The sequence below is a fragment of the Leptonotus elevatus genome, chromosome 16, assembly GCF_054856555.1.
Source record: "Leptonotus elevatus isolate MCC_2025b chromosome 16, RoL_Lele_1.0, whole genome shotgun sequence".
NCBI lineage: Eukaryota > Metazoa > Chordata > Actinopteri > Syngnathiformes > Syngnathidae > Leptonotus > Leptonotus elevatus.
In genome coordinates this window covers 9332656-9351693 of record NC_141254.1, presented here as the reverse complement: position 1 = coordinate 9351693, position 19038 = coordinate 9332656, and the positions used below count along the sequence as shown (strand labels likewise).

Below are 19038 nucleotides of genomic sequence, written 5' to 3'. Positions count from 1 at the left end.
TGTTGCATGTCTGTCGTCGAACACCTTATTTGTGAGGCTTAGCAAGATTTATGGACTTGTTGGGTAAGTCTACTGAGGAATTTCTGCCATTTTTAATCAACATACTATTTATTTAAAAAATTTAACTAAAGGGTCACAAATCAAACCTGACCATGCCCTGTCACAATCTTTAAACTCACCCCGCAGTACTCATTGATTGGCCTTAGCCTTTTCATGGCCACATCTCTGATATGACTCCTCCGGAACAGGATCTTCCCTGAAACAAAGCAACAAAGAATTGTTAGTCAATATAGTCACTTTAAAAATGGTTTGTGCATTTCTGAAACACTTGAAAAGTTTGTTCGATATATTGAAGGTTGAGTCCTCTGATATAGCCAAAAATTCAGGGATATAAATAACTGTCTTTCAAAAATGATTCAAAGAGATACTTGACCCATTGAGCCATGTCCAGCAGTAAAAAGTTAATATTTTGTCCAGAATTTATTTGATAACATCATTATATTTCATGTACAATTAATACTTTTCAAACACACATTTTCGGACTTGCTGTTGACTGAAGATGATATCACCTTTGCTGAGGAAATAGGTAACGACCACTCATGCCTCACCTCACCTCAGCAAACTGAGCCATGATTGGTCGTTGCTAGGGATGCACGATAATATCGGTGGCCGATATACTATCGGCAATCATCGACCAATTTGACGTCAAACAGATGAGCCAGATAATCAAGAAATCTGCCGATAATTATCGGCAATTATCAACTAATTTGATGTCATACAGATAAACCATATAATAAAGAAGTTCGCTGATAATAATAAACATGCCACATTGGTCTATCTGTTGTGTTTGTGGCTCAAGTTGTGCCCAACTTCTCAACTCGCCTATTTCAGTGTTGCATATTTGTGAGGTCATAATGCGCGCGACCTCGTGTTCACAGAAGATGCATCATGGCGACATGGCAGTCGCCAGTGGGGGCTTTGTTTACTGTGTCTCCCCAAAATGTTACCCTCGCAGTTTTTTGTTGTATTTTTAAAGCATGACTGTTTTGTTTTGGCCAACTCGGAATGAGTTACTGGTTGTCTTTAAAGCAGAGAGATCAATAAAATTCAGCTTCATGGTGCTTTACACAATGTTTCAATGTATTTGTACATGTTAGACCTAAAGTAGGACGCGAAAGTATATTTCTATTCAAGTTAATTTTGCAAACATTTTCGGCTTACTTATCGGTTATTGACATGGGCACTTTCTAAATTATTGGTTTATCGGTATCGGTTGAAAATAGCATTATCGTGCATCCCTAGTCGTTACCTATTTCCCGAGCATGTGCAATGTCATCTTCAATCGACAGCAAGTGGAAAAAAAGAGTTTTTAAAGGTATTAATTGTTCATGAAAAATAATGAAGTTATCACATTAATTATAGACAAAATATTATCTTATTACTGTTGAAAGTGGCTCAATGAGTCAAGTATGCCTTTAACTACACAGATTATGTTGTCACAACTCAGCTGAGACACGCCTGCTCTTATCTCTCTGTAGTACTAACCACAGGTACCGACAAGCTAGTCGGCTTGAAATAGACCCTAAAAAAAAAATACTCTCCAATTGAAACTGTATGTTGGAAAGAGCTGCCATTCAGCTTTAGGTGCTTTCGTTACTTGGCACAAGAAGTCAATGTTGGAATAAAATCCTGAAGCAAAGAGACGCACGATGTATGTATGACCTCAATTCTGAGTTTATGGGGATACAAAGAGTCAGTCTGCTGCCTACCACACAATTTCTTTTCAATCAGCATTGGATGCTTTTTGCATGCACATCCAGTAGGGATGTCGCGATATTGGCAATATCGCGACATTAAAACTGCCACAATATCGTCGTCATCATGTTCACGATATTAAAACCAACACAACTGTTACAAAAAGTCAGGTTGATTTCCATTTGTGCAGTTCTAGCACCCTCTGGTGGCATTTTTTTAAAGTGCAAATTAAATTTTCATTAGGGATGTTTTGGCCCTTCTATGTTTAAAATATACGTTATGGTCAGATGAAGGCAAACGTAATAGGCTTGTGAATCGAGTCAATTTGTAGAAGAACTCAATGTGCGTGCATTAGTAAAGTAAGTGCTTCAATATTAAGCGTTATTAGAAATTGTAGGTGGTTTATATGCATTGCTGTTATGTACAAAAACACAATATTGTGACTTTTTTTTTATATCGCCAACCTCCCTACAATATCTTGATATTTATTGTATCATAAGCTTTATATCGTGATATCGTATCGTGACGTTTGGATATCGTTACATCCCTAACATCCACTATTTGTGCTTTTTTTTAGTATGAGCTAATTTTTTTACACTATTGTGACCTTTTTTTTTCCTTTTAAATATCGCCAACCTCCCCACAATATCTTGATATTTATCGTATCGTGAGCTTCATATCGTGATATCGTATCGTGATGTTTGGATATCGTTACATCCCTAACATCCACTATTTGTCTTGTAGTGAAACACATCTAAACCAACATAGAGAGAAATGGGAAAAAAAGACTCAAGTAGAAGAGAAAGTATGGATTGCTGAGTGGATAGATGTGTGGTTAGTTGACCTCAAAAATATTCCAGACGTATCCTGCCCATCTCGAATACAAATATACCAATTCTAGATGCTTGAATGACTGTGGATAGAAATGTATTTTATCAAATACATTTAGCAGAATTACTGCCAGTAATTGTACGTCCCATTGCCCGCTAAAGCCTTTCCATCTATATTACGACCTTTACACTTCTTCCTTCCACACTTTACATTCTGGAAAAATATTAGATCAACTTTCACCACCTTAGCCTAAAGAAAACCTGAGAAAATTCTCGTGGATCGCGTGCATGAGGAATGGATGCTGATTTTTTCCGTATGTTGATCCAGTGAAGGTCACACATGAGAGTCAACCCTCCCCCCAGCCTTTTTCTCCTCTTCCTCCTCTCTCGTCACCATCACCTCACACACAGGAAGGGTACTTGACAGCTTTCCAAAGCTCTCTGGAGTCAACAGAGAAGCAGTGACTCAACACGGCACACACTGTGTGTTCACCAGCGTGAGGGCGCAGCAGATGAACAGGCCTTGTTTTGTGAGAGGACATTCAGGAAGCAGATACTTTTAAAACCTCCGAGACAGGAATGGCCACAGGCCGGGGAGGGCGGTATAAAATGGTTTCTGTTGGATAGCTTCCCACAAAAGTCATTTTTGGAGGGATTATTACTGGCTAAACCATCAAGTGATCTCTTCTAATCCTATGGGACATGTTCATGCTGCAATCTTAAATGGATATTTTCACAGTTTGTAGTGCAATGTCTGAACAAGAGTCAATAAACTTGAATCTAATTGATTGTACGTTGGAAGCAAATTCACTTATTTTCTTGTTGCAGCCCTTGATGAAGGTCCAGGTGACAAATGCGTGTTATTTATCTCCACTGAAACATACTTGACCTTCCCAACATCCTGGGGACATACGAAGCATCCCCAGTACCAACTAACTGAGACGGCCTTTCATAAAATGAAGTCACTTCATTTATCAGCGAGAATCACACCCACATTCCATCTTGAGTTCTTGACTCCCACGAGCGTTTTGTTACTTTCTCATTCAAATGACAATGATTGATTCCACATGGTGCAGATATTTGTGAGATAATCTGCGTGGATTCATGACATTAATCACTTGGAAATTTGTGTCAGAGGTGGAATGTTGCCAGTTTTCAAGCAGGGCCTTAAGACCTGAGACTCCGTCCGTGCCCCTTTGGGTTGACAGTGGTTGTCGAAACATCTGAAAAGGCAAAGCCACAACAACTGGCGGACATGGACATGCCCCGTTTTGGGGAAATCTGAAATCCAAAGTTGTCGTGATAGCAGTGCCAAAGTGCCTTTTAACTTCTCTTTGACTTCAATGCAGCTGTTTGACTCAAATGGTTAGAAATGAAAATGTGGAACAATAAGCCTGGCCTGTTTTTTTTCTTCCAACTGGATAATTAGGGATGGTTTGAAAACAACTGTTTTCTGTCTCCACTGACTTAGAGTTAATCAGTCTGTTTATCTCCTCAATGAGTTCCTGACCTGCGTGGCCTCAAAGAATTCCTACTCCTCAGTCCTGCCCCAAGCCTGGTAGGGGAGGTTTGGGCGTGGTGAGGCTTTCTTCCAAACTCTTCGCTAGAGCACACAAGAGCTCTTCTGCTAATTAAAGAGCTACGATCTGCGTACTTGAAAAATCACTTCGACATTTGTCAAGGCATTATTTCAGCGAGGCAGAATTGTGAAAATCCCCATGCAGTGTGAGTCACAAAGTAGAGGTTGCACCCTTACCCGGTAAGAAGGGGATGATCCTTCGCTTGGGGTCTTTCTGACCTCCTTCGACGGGGAATTTATCCAGCAGCTCCATCTGAAACATAGCAATGAATGAATTCAAATCTTCCAAGTCATGTCAACTTCACATTGATTGCATGCAATGGAAAAGCTGAAGTTGGAAAGGAAAGTCGACATATTTCAAATCAGCAGTTCCTGCAAGGTATTCGGCCAGAAAAAAAAGGTCGCCAATGTTTAGGAATGAACCGAGCAGATGGTTCAGCCAACCGCCACTCGTCCCCCCCCCTCGGCCAGTCATATGCTCCTGCAAGTTAGAACGCATGACAGAGTAGACCTTGTCTGCTTCGGTCATTATGGAAGGCCGCAGGACCATCGTTTCTGTGCACATCTTGCACGTATTTCATCCTGAAAGTGCAAGAATGCAAATTTGGGAGAAAACAGCTGAGTAGAGCCTGACACAGCTAATACATGAATAACAACATTGGTCATCTATAATTTACAGGTGTTAGCCCTCACTTTGCGAGTAGAGAAGATGCTGAATCATCGTTACATACTGCCGAAGCGAGCAGGGATTACCACTGACAACCTGATAAAAGTGAAACGTGCGACAAGCAAATGACACCTGGCCAGAGTGAATGATGAATGATGTCTTCATCCTGTAGCCGTTGAAAGGAACCAGATTGAGAAACTATGCTAGTCTTCACAAATTGACTAATTGCGAAATCGAAAGGACTTTATCATTTCTGGGGCTGCGCAAAAACACATATTGGATTGTTTTTGTTTGTCATAATGAGCACTTCATTTCTAGAGCTGGAGCAAAAAAAAAAAATGAGCAAGAAGAAAATCATAAACCTTACAACGATCCATCATCCTGATTCATCCGACTGGCATGCTTCATCAGCAACACCCTAACCAAAAAAGGCAGACCAAATCATGCCCACCCACGCTTTCACACTAAATATCTGAGCGTGTGTTTTTCGTCATCACTGCCTGTATTTAAGGTCGGGGGGAGTTCACGTTGACCAGCAAATCTCCAGAATAGCATCAGAGGTAGAACACAGCCAGCTTGGAAGAAGACAGTATGCAAAGTGTCAATGGCTGTCAAGGCGCACTCGAGAAACCTTTCGGCGAGTTCTGTCAGAAAGCCGCAGGCTAATAAATGTCCGCTCCACTGCTTGCTAGGCCGCTGTGCCAATTTTCCTGAAAGGCAATGTGAAACACGGGGGAGCCAACATGTAACCACACCCATGTGTGAATGCAGACACACCCAGCCACCGTCGACTCTACAATCAGAGCCACTCAGACAAGAAAGGGCATCCGCTCGGGTCTCAAATGCCAGTTTCATTCATGTTGTACAAGCAGGATGATGACGGCAAATGCAGGGTGGGCTGGCTGCGCTTGGGCTCAACTTGACTTTCGAAGGTGACTCTAAAATATGTAAGACCGGCTGCGTCATATTGCTCAAATGGATGCACCAAAATTGCACACAAACACAATTGTAACCTAAATGACACAATAATGATGACAAAGTGACTATCCGGGGTGGATCCGGCCCATGAGATGATCGTGTAAAGTAAAAAAAAAGAAGAAAAAAAAGAGTAATGTCAAACCAGTTAATCAATCCTCAGATGAGCAATGCAATTTGTACTATTTGTATTATTTTACACACAACCTGAAGTTACGGTTTGTTGAAAAAATAAAGAAAAAATTTATTTGGCAATATATCGCGATATTACAGCGCGCAATTCTCAAATCGATTCGATATGCGGCCGAATCGATTTTTAAACATCAATTTTTTATGGGAGTATTTAACAAAACGTCTTACCTAATGTTAGGATTTACACATTAAGCATGGAAAAATGTTATATTAATGAAATATTAAGCCTTAATATCTTATTTCAATGCTGTTCAAACATGAAACAGACTGCAACCTGAATTTTCAGATAAATAAATACATTTTCATACAAATCTTAAAGTGGACATGTAAAAGTTTACTGATGAGTATTTTCTAAATTTGAGTTTTAAAAATTGCAATAATCGATTTATAGATTCGTATCCGGATTAATCGCATTCAGCTAATGGTAACATTAACACATATGACATGCATTCACATCCTATAACTTCATTGACTGCGCCCACAATGCATTCTGGGAACAATATATATGCAAACAGGTCGATATAACACGCCTTTGCATTCGTGTTATTTTTTGGAATAATATATTTACAGTTAAGCACGGCTATTTAGGGCTGGCTTGCAAATAGCGAAAATGTGTGTATAACTGACGGCAATTGTTTTGAAGTTCTATCGCTTGATTTTACCGGTACGGCCTACTTGGTAATATATTTTCCTCCATGTGGCCCCTGAGCTAATATGAGTTTGACACCCTGGACTAAATGTGATGTTCTTCTCAAACATTGCCTATTAATACCCCTGACCAGTATTAATATGTATACACTTTTTACATATAATTATTGCTGATTCAGAGACATGATCCTCCACCAGGCTATGATTTGTCTGCTTCATATCCGGTTTACTCACATCAGACACAAATTTAAAAAAAAAAAACGATCGGAGGTTCAGCGGCCTCCCGTTATTCAAGCGCGAGAACAATGGCAGCTCTCTTTGCAGCTTGCGAGTCTGAGAATGCTTGAACTCACTCGCTCAACTATCTGGCATTTTTCTGAGGTCATTTGCATGGGTACTAAACCGACAGAATCATTTTAGAGCATTGATATCTTTGGAAAAGTATAATGCACAATGTAGTCAGATCCGCACAAAAAGTCATCTTCAAGAATTACCCAACTGCAAACATGTGGCCAAAGTGTTAATGAAACACCGTGTAAGATCTTGCTTACGAGCAGCCCCCCCATTGCTCAAATAAAACGTGCTCCTCAATGAAGAGTTTTGATACTTGATTACTGCACATGGAAAATATGTGACAGCTGTGCAACACTTAAGAAGCAAGAGGCGATGCATTGGGTTTTTTCCAATAGCTTTTAAGTGTCTCTAAAAAGGGACCGTTGGAGTTTTAGCAGCTGAGTGGACACGTGTCGTGTGCAGCATGGAAAACTGCTCTTAGTGACATGAAGAGAAAAATATTTTATTTTTTAAACTGAAAAACCGCAAGGATGACCCCGCTGCAGAAACATTTCCATCCTTTGGTAAGAAACCAGTCTATTTCTGTTCAAAGCTTTAGATCTTCACCACTACCAAGTGGAAAAATGTGGTTTTATGTTGAAACACTCATTTTCTCACCATGGAGACCATTGTTTAAGGTCATTCCATTCAGGTGAACAATCAGTAACTGTTAGCAAATAAGGTGACTAAAAGTGGCTAATTACTTGTTGGCCTAAACAGTACCACTGATGGCACAGAGGAAACATTTACGGTATTTGATACAAAGCTTTCACGCTAGTTCATTTTAACTTAATTTCATTCCTTGGACAAGGCGGGAAAGTCTGGTGCAGACCAAATCAGCTGTCTTGAGACCACTCCGCAAGTGTTGGCCTTGGCATGGCCCCACATGCAAACTTATGTGCAGTTTGTACGTAGAGTGGAACCCATCCAACCTAGAAATGACTATGAAAGCCTACACTTTGTATTCTGTAATCTACATTAGCAATAGCAACAGGGGCTAACAGGATAAACTGATGTGTATGTTCCCAGGATGAGTAAAAATCAACAAGGCTCAAAATCTGTGGTTTTGCATCGCAGTTTGAGAGTCAAAAATGAGCATTTTGTGCCTCATCAAAACATACTGAATAGTAAAAGTGAGAATCACAGATTTTTTCCCCCCCCGATAATTGAGCCGGTCCCAAAAAGCTTCACTGTGCTGGATGCACTCACATTAGCTACGAGCAAGTAGTCAGAGGTTGAGGTGAGCTTGGTGCTACTTATGCTACGCCACACCGGTTAGCTAGCACCAGATGTGGCCAGCTAGCTAGTGCGGCTAAGCAACATGGTCTCCATGACCTCCGGTGAATACGTTACACTTCTGACAAGTATCATTCTCACAAAGGGATTATGAGGAAAGGTGGAAAAGTAATGTGAAGCCACCAAACCAAATATTGAGATGTTGAATTACTATTACTATTATAACCTATTTTTGTCAGTAACTTTTAAGTGTATGGCAAAACACATCCCATTGTTAAATGTCACACTGACTTCTCATGCTACTCGTGCTGTAAGATCAGATGTGTTGATGCCAACTTCCTGTTTGGCCTTAAGCTACTGGCATGTGTTTCTTTAGAATGTCATCTTTTCTGTGTTCCCTTCAGTTGCATCAAAGTGATGACCACACTGCCTGTAAGTTTCAGGATATAATCGCTAGGAGCCTGACGGGAAATGAAAAGCGAGCAATAAGAGGAGACGGATGACTGCGTTGCGTGTCATGAGGCGGCATGAGAGGACGCCTGATGATGTCATGACTACTCCCTTGACTCTCATCCAGTGGAAGACAATACAACCACTGCGCAATCTAATACGATGTCTAAAACGCTCCCTTTTGAATAGCACAAATCCTCCTGATAATAATTGTAAATAATACAACACTCGTATCAGAGTTCGGAACGGTGAGATTATCCCATCCCCTTAAAAGACATTTCATACAATGACAAGATTGTTAATGTTCCCCATCATCAGCCAAGACAATTGAGCCAATGTGCAGTATAATACGCCGTCATATTTCATATGAAGCTAGCTGTCATTTTAGTAGCGGCTCATGTTTCTGAGGGATCTTAATCAAGTGAAAAGCCATATCATCCAATTAGGGTTAGTCATGTATTGTATTTTGTGTGTGTGTGTGGATGTCAGTGAGAGATCTACGACCTCAGAAAAAGGGAAGGGAAACTAGATGCACAAAACACACACACACACTGCTAGCATGACGTTTGACAATGATTCAGACGTTTGGTTGGCGGTCACACATGCATCCATGCATTCACTAACCTCTGAGGCCGTATAATAACAACTGTCATGAGGGTGGAATGAAAAAGCATTCATTTACAATTTTTTACTGATGGAAAAATGCTGGACTTTCACAAGAAACATCCTTAGAATGCTTAGTAAATGCAAAACCGAGAACCAACAATGACGTAGTCACTCACCTGCAGGTCGAAAAACTTGCTGTAACGTCTGTAAATGAGTTCCGTGCTGCCATCGGTCCAGGACACCTTGATGATGTAAACCTAGGAGAAAAAATTATAAATTATATGCAAATTCTAATGTTCCTCTACACAAATCTTGCCATTCCCGTCATTGTCCTCTTATGTTATAAAATGGAGGAATTACATGTTGTCGTCTCCGCTCCATGTACGGTATACCACTTCCTGTTAAAGAGGAAGTCATTATATAGTCAGGACTGTGCCACCATTTTCTGAAATTTGAGCTTTTATTTATAATCGCACAGACTGCCAGCAAGGTTGAACAAAAGCCATTTTGGTTTGTTTATCCAGATTGTTGGTGGGCGGGCCCCTTTGTGGATCTTTGAGGATGACATAAGGTACCGTTGTTGCACTGTAGGCTACTACACTTTTTTAGGATGGCGTGGTGGGTCTGTGGTCTACGTAGAGATGAACAAAAAAGTCAAACAGCAAAAATGTGCCTACTGCCACAAACTTTCATGGGGATTCCTTGTGTCGCTTTTGCGTGATCCTCCTAACTAACAAAAGAGACCAGAAACAAAGTAACAAACAAAGGATGATCAAAACAATCCCTCTCGACGTGTGGCTTGGCCCAAGTAGTCAAACAATCCACCAAAGCTAAACAAAACAAGTAATATGTGAAAGACTGTGGGAGGCCTGACCAAGTCGTCACATGACATCCTGAAAACATGACGTTGCCTTGAAGTGCGATTGTGGTCATCATCCGACATACTGTTAGCAACTTTCCTAATGAGCAAAGTCTGAATCTTTATTATCTTCCCTAAAGAACAAGAGTGGCTGGAAACTCCCCGGTGGCGACTTTATCCCAGATGTTCTCTGCCCTTCCCTTGCTAACTGGAGTCAAAGATGGAAAGCTTAAAAGACAAGCTGATATTTGAGATGTATAAAGGTCAGCAGGTTTGCAGAGGAAATATGCCAAAAATGCTCTCCAAAAACTTCTCCTTGGATGCCAACAAACATCAGATGAAGCACCAGGGTCTCGGAACAACCGCCTGCTGCATCTTTTGGCAGTCTGGCGCTGGCCCTGCTGCTCACATGATGATGTCATGCATCATCGGCCTCTCGGTCCTCCTCACTCACTTAACACAGGCACAATGGCCCAGGCTCCGTTGTGGCGTGCTAAGAAATGAGGCTTTGTCCAGTTCACATTCTTTTGTCCCACACAAACACTGCAGTGGGCTGGAAAAAAACAAAACATGTTTCCAACTTTTTAAAAATCCAAATACTAAAAGAGAAAAGCATCAACATTGCAATAAGACTTGCCATCCGTCATTGGCATGAGATGCATTCAAGTCACTAACTTACAATACTGAAAAATTGTAAAGTCAAAATTCAGACCACCATCACGCCAGGCTTGAGTTTGGTCAGCACCTGAACCAGGATGATGCCAACTTGTGCCTTCGTTTGTTTTTGTTTGTTTCATTGTGATGCCCCCACATAAGGATACGAGTAATGTTAGAGCATTAGTACCCAACCGCTCATCTGCGGCCCGGCACCGATTGATTGGCGACCACTTTACGGTGTATCCCGCATCTCACCCAAAGCCAGATGGGAGCCGACCCGATTTAATACTAAATGGATGGATGTTGCAACTTGGACATCAACCAGCATCACACAACAAACTGTGGTCATCTTTAAAGGGCATTACAGTGTTATATATTGAAATTACAGGTAATTAAAACCACCTATATGGTCACTTATCATTAACCATTTCAATGTTTACTGGCCACAGGTTTAGGTAAACCTCTAATGATCCGCAGCGCCAGTGTTGTTCAATCAACTATTATTTTGCATTTTTTGTAGCTGAATCATGAATGCAGTTTCTAATATTCCGGTGACCTTGTTTGAGGCCCGTTGAGTGTAGTTTTTCATGCAAGCTCTTTTCTTTTCCATTCTGGAGTGCTTGCCTGGAAATTTAAGCAAATGTGGAATGTAGTACTGTAAACTGCTTCTATTCTATATGCGATTCCCATATGCAGTGAAATCACTCAGGCAAAATGCAATTCCTCAATTTACCGCCCAAGTATGAACTTAGAAACGTAACGTATACGTTATAACGTAACGAACGTACTAACAGCCATGTACTTAAAAACTGTGTGTGGAATATACTAAACTGCCCCTTTAAAAAACAATCCGGTTAGAAATCTGGCATCTGGCAGATAGCGGTAATTTGATCCTCTCTTTGTTTTGACTTTAGTCAACAGAAGTGGGGAAGAAGCTGCAAAATAACTTTCACGTGTTTCGCAATTGAACCAACAACGTATTGCTTTCGAACTAATTGCAGTCTTACATAATGTTTGCTGGGGTTTCTCCGTTTTTGGACGTCTTGGACGGTGACTTCTTGCACGGTCCTCCTCGGCATGATGTCCTCCTCGGTGTTCCGCCTCCAACAAAATCAAACTGACGGGTTGTTGGGGTGTTTTTCTTTTAATTGAACGATAAGTAAAGTTTTCAGTCATCCGCGTCTTCCAGATGTGCGCCTCTAAATGGTCTTTTTTCCCCTCCGGTAAGTCGTCCTTCCTGTCCCACGTCACGTATCCAGGTCGCTCCGGAGAACTTCCGAGTTAGCTCCTCTCCCTTTCTGTCTTTCTTTCTCGGCCCCCAAGCACACTCCCAGCGTATCCTAACTCGCCCACTTCGCCTCAAAGTGGGACAGTCCACTTAAAAAAAAAAAACGACCCACAAAACGTCTGAACCTCCCCCACGGCCACGGCTGACGGGGCAGTACCACGATGACTGAATTCTGTGCGGAGATCTGTCGAATGAAACTTTGAAAAGAGAAGTAGAGACCACCAATGACGTCACTCGATACGGTTCAAAAATATCTATGTTCACGTGACGTTTCATTTATTGACTCACCACTAGATTGACGAACGGGCATTCCTTTGGAGTTTCTGACTTGTTGTACAACAGCGTCATCTGTCGGCAGTTTTTGTTTATTACATGATGACTGACCATGTGGCGCTTCACCTAATTGAGCTGATGAGGCGTTCAAGGCTGCAAAGGAACAATGAGAATGATTGCAAGATTTGGATTCGTTTTTAATTTTAATATTACAATTCGTTTTTTTTATGTGCAGAATGTAAAACACTGCAGTGCATAATATGGGGCATTGAGAAAACGTTAGTTAATGTTTATATAAAAGAAAGAGAGATAAGTTAAGACGTCATTTTTTTTTAATTCTAATGTATCACAACGGATTGGTGGTTAAGACGTCTGCAGTCAACCAGTCCAGGGTGTACCAGGCCTTTTGCACGAGGTTGGCTGCAATTGGCTCCATTGCACTCCAGAAATCGAATAAAAGCAGCACAGCACATTCATGGAAGTAGTAATAAAATGACAAATAATCAAATAAAAAGTTTATTTCAGTTTGAATGAAAAAAGTCACACTAAATATTGTCATACTAACGCAAACGGTCTATATCGAGTAGTAGTACACAGACAGGAGTAGTACATAGTAAGTTTCTAAAAAGAATAATTCAATAAAATACATAAAATTGGGAGATTTAATGCATTGCTGGCAAAATTTTAATGTATCGGTAAATAATGTACATGCACTGACCGGCTACAACATTTTGACAACTAGCATAGTTAGAAGAACTGTATCCACTATTCTGCCTTTTCAAACATTTACTTTGACATGTGACACTGTCAGGAAAGTATTCTTTTCGTGAATTAGTCTTCGTTATCGATTGGTGTAGGACACTGCTGCAAAGTAAACTTTTGTTTTTAATCAAGTCATTATTTCTTATGTTGTATTTGAATTATTTAGTCGAAAGCATCAAGCACAACAATAAATATTTCTCTACCCCACTGACAGTGCCAATTGACATTAAAATTCTGTACAGATGGACTTTTCCAGAGATATATAGATATAGTGTATACACGCGCACCCCCCCCCCCCCCCCACACACACACAACACACATCATATATATATTAGGGAAAGTCATGAGGAAAAGGTGAAGGCGAACATTCAGACGAAGGGCGAAGGGTCAGCACCGTCACACATCTGTAGCTTGAGGTGCGAGGTGATGCCGGCAAAGCGCTCCTGCAAGGGTAGCACGTAACCCAGCGGGTCCCCTGGACCCACCGTGCCAGCGTAACGGAAAGGTCGAACGTTCAAGATCTTTACACAGTGCTCTGGGTGCCAGAGAGAGACAAATAAAGATTCACTTGAATTGATTGGAATAAACCTAGGAAGCCATAAGGATTTATTTCGCACTACGTCAAATATTAACCTGCTTTTTTTTAATCCCAAATTGAACCTCAGGATCTTGCAAAAGGTCACCGGAGAAGCAAAACAGCCGAGGAGTGAATTAAGGCACATCACCCTGCGCCTGCTAATGATGCTTTTCAGCGTTCATGCGAGTGTCAGGGCGAGCTAATGCGTCTGTGTGATGTTTAATCATGTCTTCACTTTAGCCATAGATGAAAGGCGCTGACTGCACAAATAGGCTTTTGCCAGAATGCTGCTCAATTAGAGTCCAAGGATCTAATGATGTTCTCTCAGGATGCTCTCAAGTTACACTCACGCACATATGTGTGTGCTTGGTTTTATAACGGCGGTCCTCGCTGAGGTCGTCGTTTGGCCTTTGATGGAGATTTATTTGCATGAAGAGGGGTCGGCAGCGGTAAAGGCAACCAGGAGTTCAGCGGAATCCTTATCTAATCTATATTATCTGTATAGCCCCTTCCCAAGATTTCGCCCGAATAGCGCAGCAGCACCTCTGTCCTAAAAAAGGACAGATGACTGGGACCTAAAGATGTCAATTCAAGGATGATCTTTTTTTAAATTTATTTGAGTCATTTCATTGAGTAGACTAGCGCGAAGTAAGCCACTCCGATATCTGCTCAACCACAACCCCGATGAGGACAAAATGTCCACTTAAGATGCCAAATGTAATTCTTTCCCACTGTTCTCACTTTGAAGGATTTTGTCAGTCTTACCATCATTGACCAGTTTGACACCATCATACTGGAAACCAGCCGCATCTTTCTGACTTACTGGTCCAGCCAGAGAGCCTGAGAATGGAGCGCTGACTGTACCGTAGTCAGCACACACCAAGTCCAGCGTCCTTTTCAGGCCTCTGTGAGACGAGGGACAAAGCACTGACATAAATTGATGTTGAAGGGACAATAGAGATCCTCTATATATCCTCTATAATTTTGATAGAAGGCCGAATTTGCAATGGCGGAACACAACCTCAGTACTTAGTGTTGTTTAGCGGTCCTTAAGTGGCTTCTCAGGTTCAAAGTTTTGATTCTGTTTGATACATTCTTAGTTTTATTTGTCACGTTCTCCAAGCCCACTGACTGAGACCGCGGAGACGTGCCAGTTATCCATTGTTGTCCTGTCTTGACAATTATTGTTCAACACTAGAAATTGAGCATGAAGAATCTTTTGAGTTTCCAAATGAGATGTGAGCAAATCACCCCCTGGAGTTGAAAGCTCCGCAGCCATGCATGTCGCAGCTCCTCACTCTGTTGTTGTAGTGACCGCTGCATAGGACGCTCCAAGCTCCCACTACGGAGAAGGCAGGTGAGTTGTATCATCTTATTTGCATGATGTCGTCTCTTAGCCCGCTTGCTGCACAGTTCAGAGTCAAGGGAGATACCATACAGTAAACTCAGCCCGGTAGCACCAACCCTGACTTTACAGTTAATTCTGACTCTCACTTTACAGTTAACTTTAGTGGTGGGCGGATCGACCCAAATATCTGATATAATCGATACCAAGTCAGTATCGATATCGGATCGATACTGGCACTATAATATCGATCTAGTAGTTTAGTTTCAGTTTGGGCCTTTTATGCACTGCTGCGCTTATGGTCAAACACAAAACTGGTATACCCTTTGTAGTGGATTGCATGAACACATACAGTATTGTATTTGAAAAAGATGGGGGGGGGGGGGTTCTTTTGGACATGCCCGTCATCAATTTAAGATAAAGGGGCACCCCGGCTGGGATTGAGGTGCATAGACTTTGCCCCCACCCCCCCTTTTTTTCTGTTCTGAACCATAACACCAAACTATAATTGCATCGTAATTATCCATGACAAATAAAACTTGGATTAAACTTATCTTGTTAGGAAGTTTCAGCGAGGTTGGCTGGAAATTGCAACCAAAACAAAGACTGAAAACGTCATGTAATACAATTTAGATTGAGCTATAATTTGGAGGATGACATCCATTTATTCAAATTCGTTTGAAAAGATGTCAGCTTTACATTCACAATACCCGTGATCTAGTGGGCAAAGACAAGCGAAGGGGCTAAGATGAACACCGTAGAGTGGGGCGTACCTGGCATACAACACAGGCGCGTTTGGAGCCCTGAACACTCGTCTGTCAGGTATCGACCTTGGCAGACGAATCGGTTCTGCTGGCAGATGCCTCCCAGTCTGGTGCAGCCGCTGTCATTTGTTCTTCCCCTCCTTCCCTTTTTGACCTTCCTCCTTCGGGTGACAGCTTCGGGTCTCCTGTCGTCCGCTCTCGCGCCATTTCTCATCAACTTAATGGCGCTGTCAGCGTTTTTGGGAGGGCTTTGAATGATTTCACCTTTCCTCTTGTCATGTTCGGAAGCACAACATAAAACGACATCTGGAGATATGAAAGGCGAAGTTTTGGATTAAAAGGGAGGTCGCCGTTCACAATACCAATTTGGCTGGGAATTTCATTGCTTTCAACTTGTGGGAAATGAACACCGGCTCCCTGATAAGAAAAGAATCGGACATAAATGACTACTCTTTAAAGCTGGCCGATGCCAATGATCAATTTCTGTTGTGTTATCAAAGTCAATTTAATAGAACAAATGGCTTGAAATGAAACAAGTTCAAGGAAAACACAAGTTGAGATGAAATATTCTTCTCTTGATGGAATGGCACATTTTCCTTCCACTTGAAGTCTCTCCTCCTCTCGCACTTGTTGAAGAAGCGAGTCCACGCGGACACAGCGAGTGCTAATTCAGTTATTCATAGACTGTCTTCAGTCTGACATATACTAATTAGCCGGCTCAGACACACGCCTTTGCTCTTCATTAACTCCATTAACCCCAACGCCACACACAATATTTCAATGGCGCTGGCCTGTTAAAAAACACACGCACGCACGGGGGCTCTGTGATTGAACCAAGCTGCTTATCTCCACAAGACTTTTTAATGGCTGCCGGCCAGTCGGAAGATGGCTGTCTGCGGCGTGGCCAAGCAATTTTCAACCTGTGCCTGGACTAAAATGAGAAAGTGCAGAATTTTGTAGACAAAGCATGGGACTTGTAGAGATCCTGGTGCTAAATCATGACTTCGGAGGTGGATGCTGCATGTGATGGTTTCTATTAGGACATTTCGCAGACTTCTTAATCAATTTAATAATCAATACACTAATTGTTCATTATTACAAGACATGGAGAAGAAATCAATACTTTTACTTTGGGGGAATAGTTTGTGGCTGGTCTAACAGATGGCGTTCTTTTTTTGTTTTTCTGAAGTGAGAAATAACAGTGAGAAAAAAACAACAGTGAGAAATAATGTTTGAAAATGCTCTTGTGCTTTTTTTTTTGTTACTCCTGCATACAAGGCAGCAATGTTATTTTAGTGAATAAAAACTAACTAAAAAAGCTAAAACTAAAATTCAAACAACTATTTTGTTAACGAAATAAAATAAAAACTTAAATGCTTTTAAAAAACGAAAACTAACTGAAACTATATTTTATGTTTACAAAACTAACTATAATTATAACGAAAATCTCCTTTGTTTTACTCTTTGGAAATTAATTTTATGCATGAGCTTTTGGAGACAATTTTAAATGTGATTTTAAATAGACTTATTTTGATATTAAACGGAATAAGGACGTTTGAAAGTGTGTCACTCAGAAGTGAGGTCATCTAGCAGCAGCCAATAGAAAAGCACCTTCAGATGACGTCGCTCCGTGGCGTCAATTTTTCATGCTTGACTGGCTCGCCTGCTTTTTCATTCAACTCAGCTGAAATAAAACTTTAGGTAAGAAATCTGTTACTTTTCTAATTTCATCATGGTGTTTTTAAAATATTGCACACAAGTGATACACATAAAAAAAAACTAATACTGAAATGAACTAAAACGAAACTAAAACTAAGCATTTTTTTTTAATAACTACAAGATAAAAGTAACACCCTGAAAACGAATTAAAACTAACTAAATTTAAAAAACAAAACTCGAAATGAAATAAAAACAAACTGAAATGAAAATTCCAAAACTATAATAACCCTGCACGGCAGTTGAAATCTAACCGGCGATGCACGGGCGTCAATTCTGAAAGGAACTTTAATCAAGCTAATTATTTGAACCTGATTGTTTTGTGACACAACTGAGCTCATTCCAACACAATCGGTAATATGTTTGTTGGACTTCCTATTTGGTCAACCTGTAGTTTGTTGGGTGTGACTGTTGTGAATGTATCCAAGCAACAAGTGACCGGCTTGAATCATTTACACTGATGCTATGATATAAAACAGTTAACCTCTTGACCTTTATTTATACCATGAATTGAAAATGCGCCGTTCCGATCGACTGGCACTTCGACTCCATCCGACAATTTCTGCGATGCCACTGCGAGGCAAAATTGCGTCCACAGTGTGGCGTGACTCATTTCATCAAGTCTCATTTTCATGTTACTCTGCAGACCTTCGGAGTCAGCGTGTGCCTTAAGCGTTGCAGTTAGATGCAATGATGTAATGATGCATTAAGCATTCAATCATGCTTTAAATGTCTCCTCCGCTGCCACTGGCACACACTCATTCTAGCAAAAGAGCCAAATTCCCCTAAGCCTTGTGTTTACACGGCTCTTAATAGAGCTTAAGTTCATGGTGACCTCTGCGGGGAAACAGTTATTTATTATTCCACAGATAGAGATTATTCGTGTTAAATGTGTAGCACGCGGAGGACTGTACACGTGCGTTTGCTCAACTTGATACAGTTGTAAACAAACTACGGCCATTTCAGCAATGCATGATAAGCTGCCTCACACATTATAAACTTACTACTTACAACATATCAGTAGAGTTGTCCCAGTGAGATATAGTCTAAGCAGCATTGCCAGATGTAGACAAAAAAATAATCTGTAGCACAAAGAGAGAGAAAAGTCGAAAAGATGGGTGTTAGACATGCAGTATACAGAAACGACATGCATATAATATGAAATGAGAATTTTCAGTCTTGACAAATCTGCTTTCAATTACAAGTGAAATCAAATGCTGCTGTACGTACCCGTCCTATTGGGAGGTTTGCAGTCTGAGTGGGTCAAAATACAAAGCAGGAACTGTTGAGAGAGAGAGAGAGAGAGAGAGAGAGAGAGAGAGAGAGAGAGAGGGGGAAAAAACAGGCTACTGTGGAGGCTGCAGTCCTGGACCACAAGACATTCCCCCTCTGTCAATATTGATATTGGCCCTTGCTAAAGGCACTTATTTAGCTGCTCGAAAAAGGCCCGTTTATTGACTTCTTGCTGCTGTACTGAAAACTACTCCGAGCTCGCAGTCAAAGCGTAAACATTTGAATGTGCTCTC

General features: G+C 41.1%; 2 protein-coding genes across 3 annotated transcripts in view; both read right to left on the bottom strand.

Moving 5' to 3' along the window:
* sh3pxd2b (SH3 and PX domains 2B) overlaps window positions 1-12259 on the bottom strand; it is a 28560-nt gene extending 16301 nt beyond the window's left edge. Inside the window, exons 1-4 of one of the 2 annotated variants that reach the window (XM_086098959.1) lie at window positions 11795-12259; window positions 9448-9528; window positions 4342-4417; window positions 180-256 (exon numbers count right to left, since the gene is read on the bottom strand). In XM_086098959.1, coding sequence (XP_085955085.1) covers window positions 180-256; window positions 4342-4417; window positions 9448-9528; window positions 11795-11866 — 306 coding nt within the window. In that variant the 5' untranslated portion in view covers window positions 11867-12259. The remainder of the gene's footprint in view (window positions 1-179; window positions 257-4341; window positions 4418-9447; window positions 9529-11794) is intronic. The other variant, XM_086098960.1, reaches the window with a different exon arrangement.
* Window positions 12260-13449: 1190 nt separating this feature from the next.
* LOC147160631 (leukocyte cell-derived chemotaxin-2) lies at window positions 13450-18775 on the bottom strand. Its single transcript, XM_086099054.1, has 6 exons — window positions 18743-18775; window positions 18524-18594; window positions 15806-16102; window positions 14939-15029; window positions 14453-14592; window positions 13450-13645 (listed from the first exon to the last, which is right to left on the bottom strand). The coding sequence occupies exons 2-6, from the start codon at window positions 18567-18569 to the stop codon at window positions 13479-13481; spliced, it is 741 nt and encodes a 246-aa protein (XP_085955180.1). The 5' UTR covers window positions 18570-18594; window positions 18743-18775; the 3' UTR covers window positions 13450-13478.
* Between the last annotated feature and the right edge of the window lie 263 nt (window positions 18776-19038).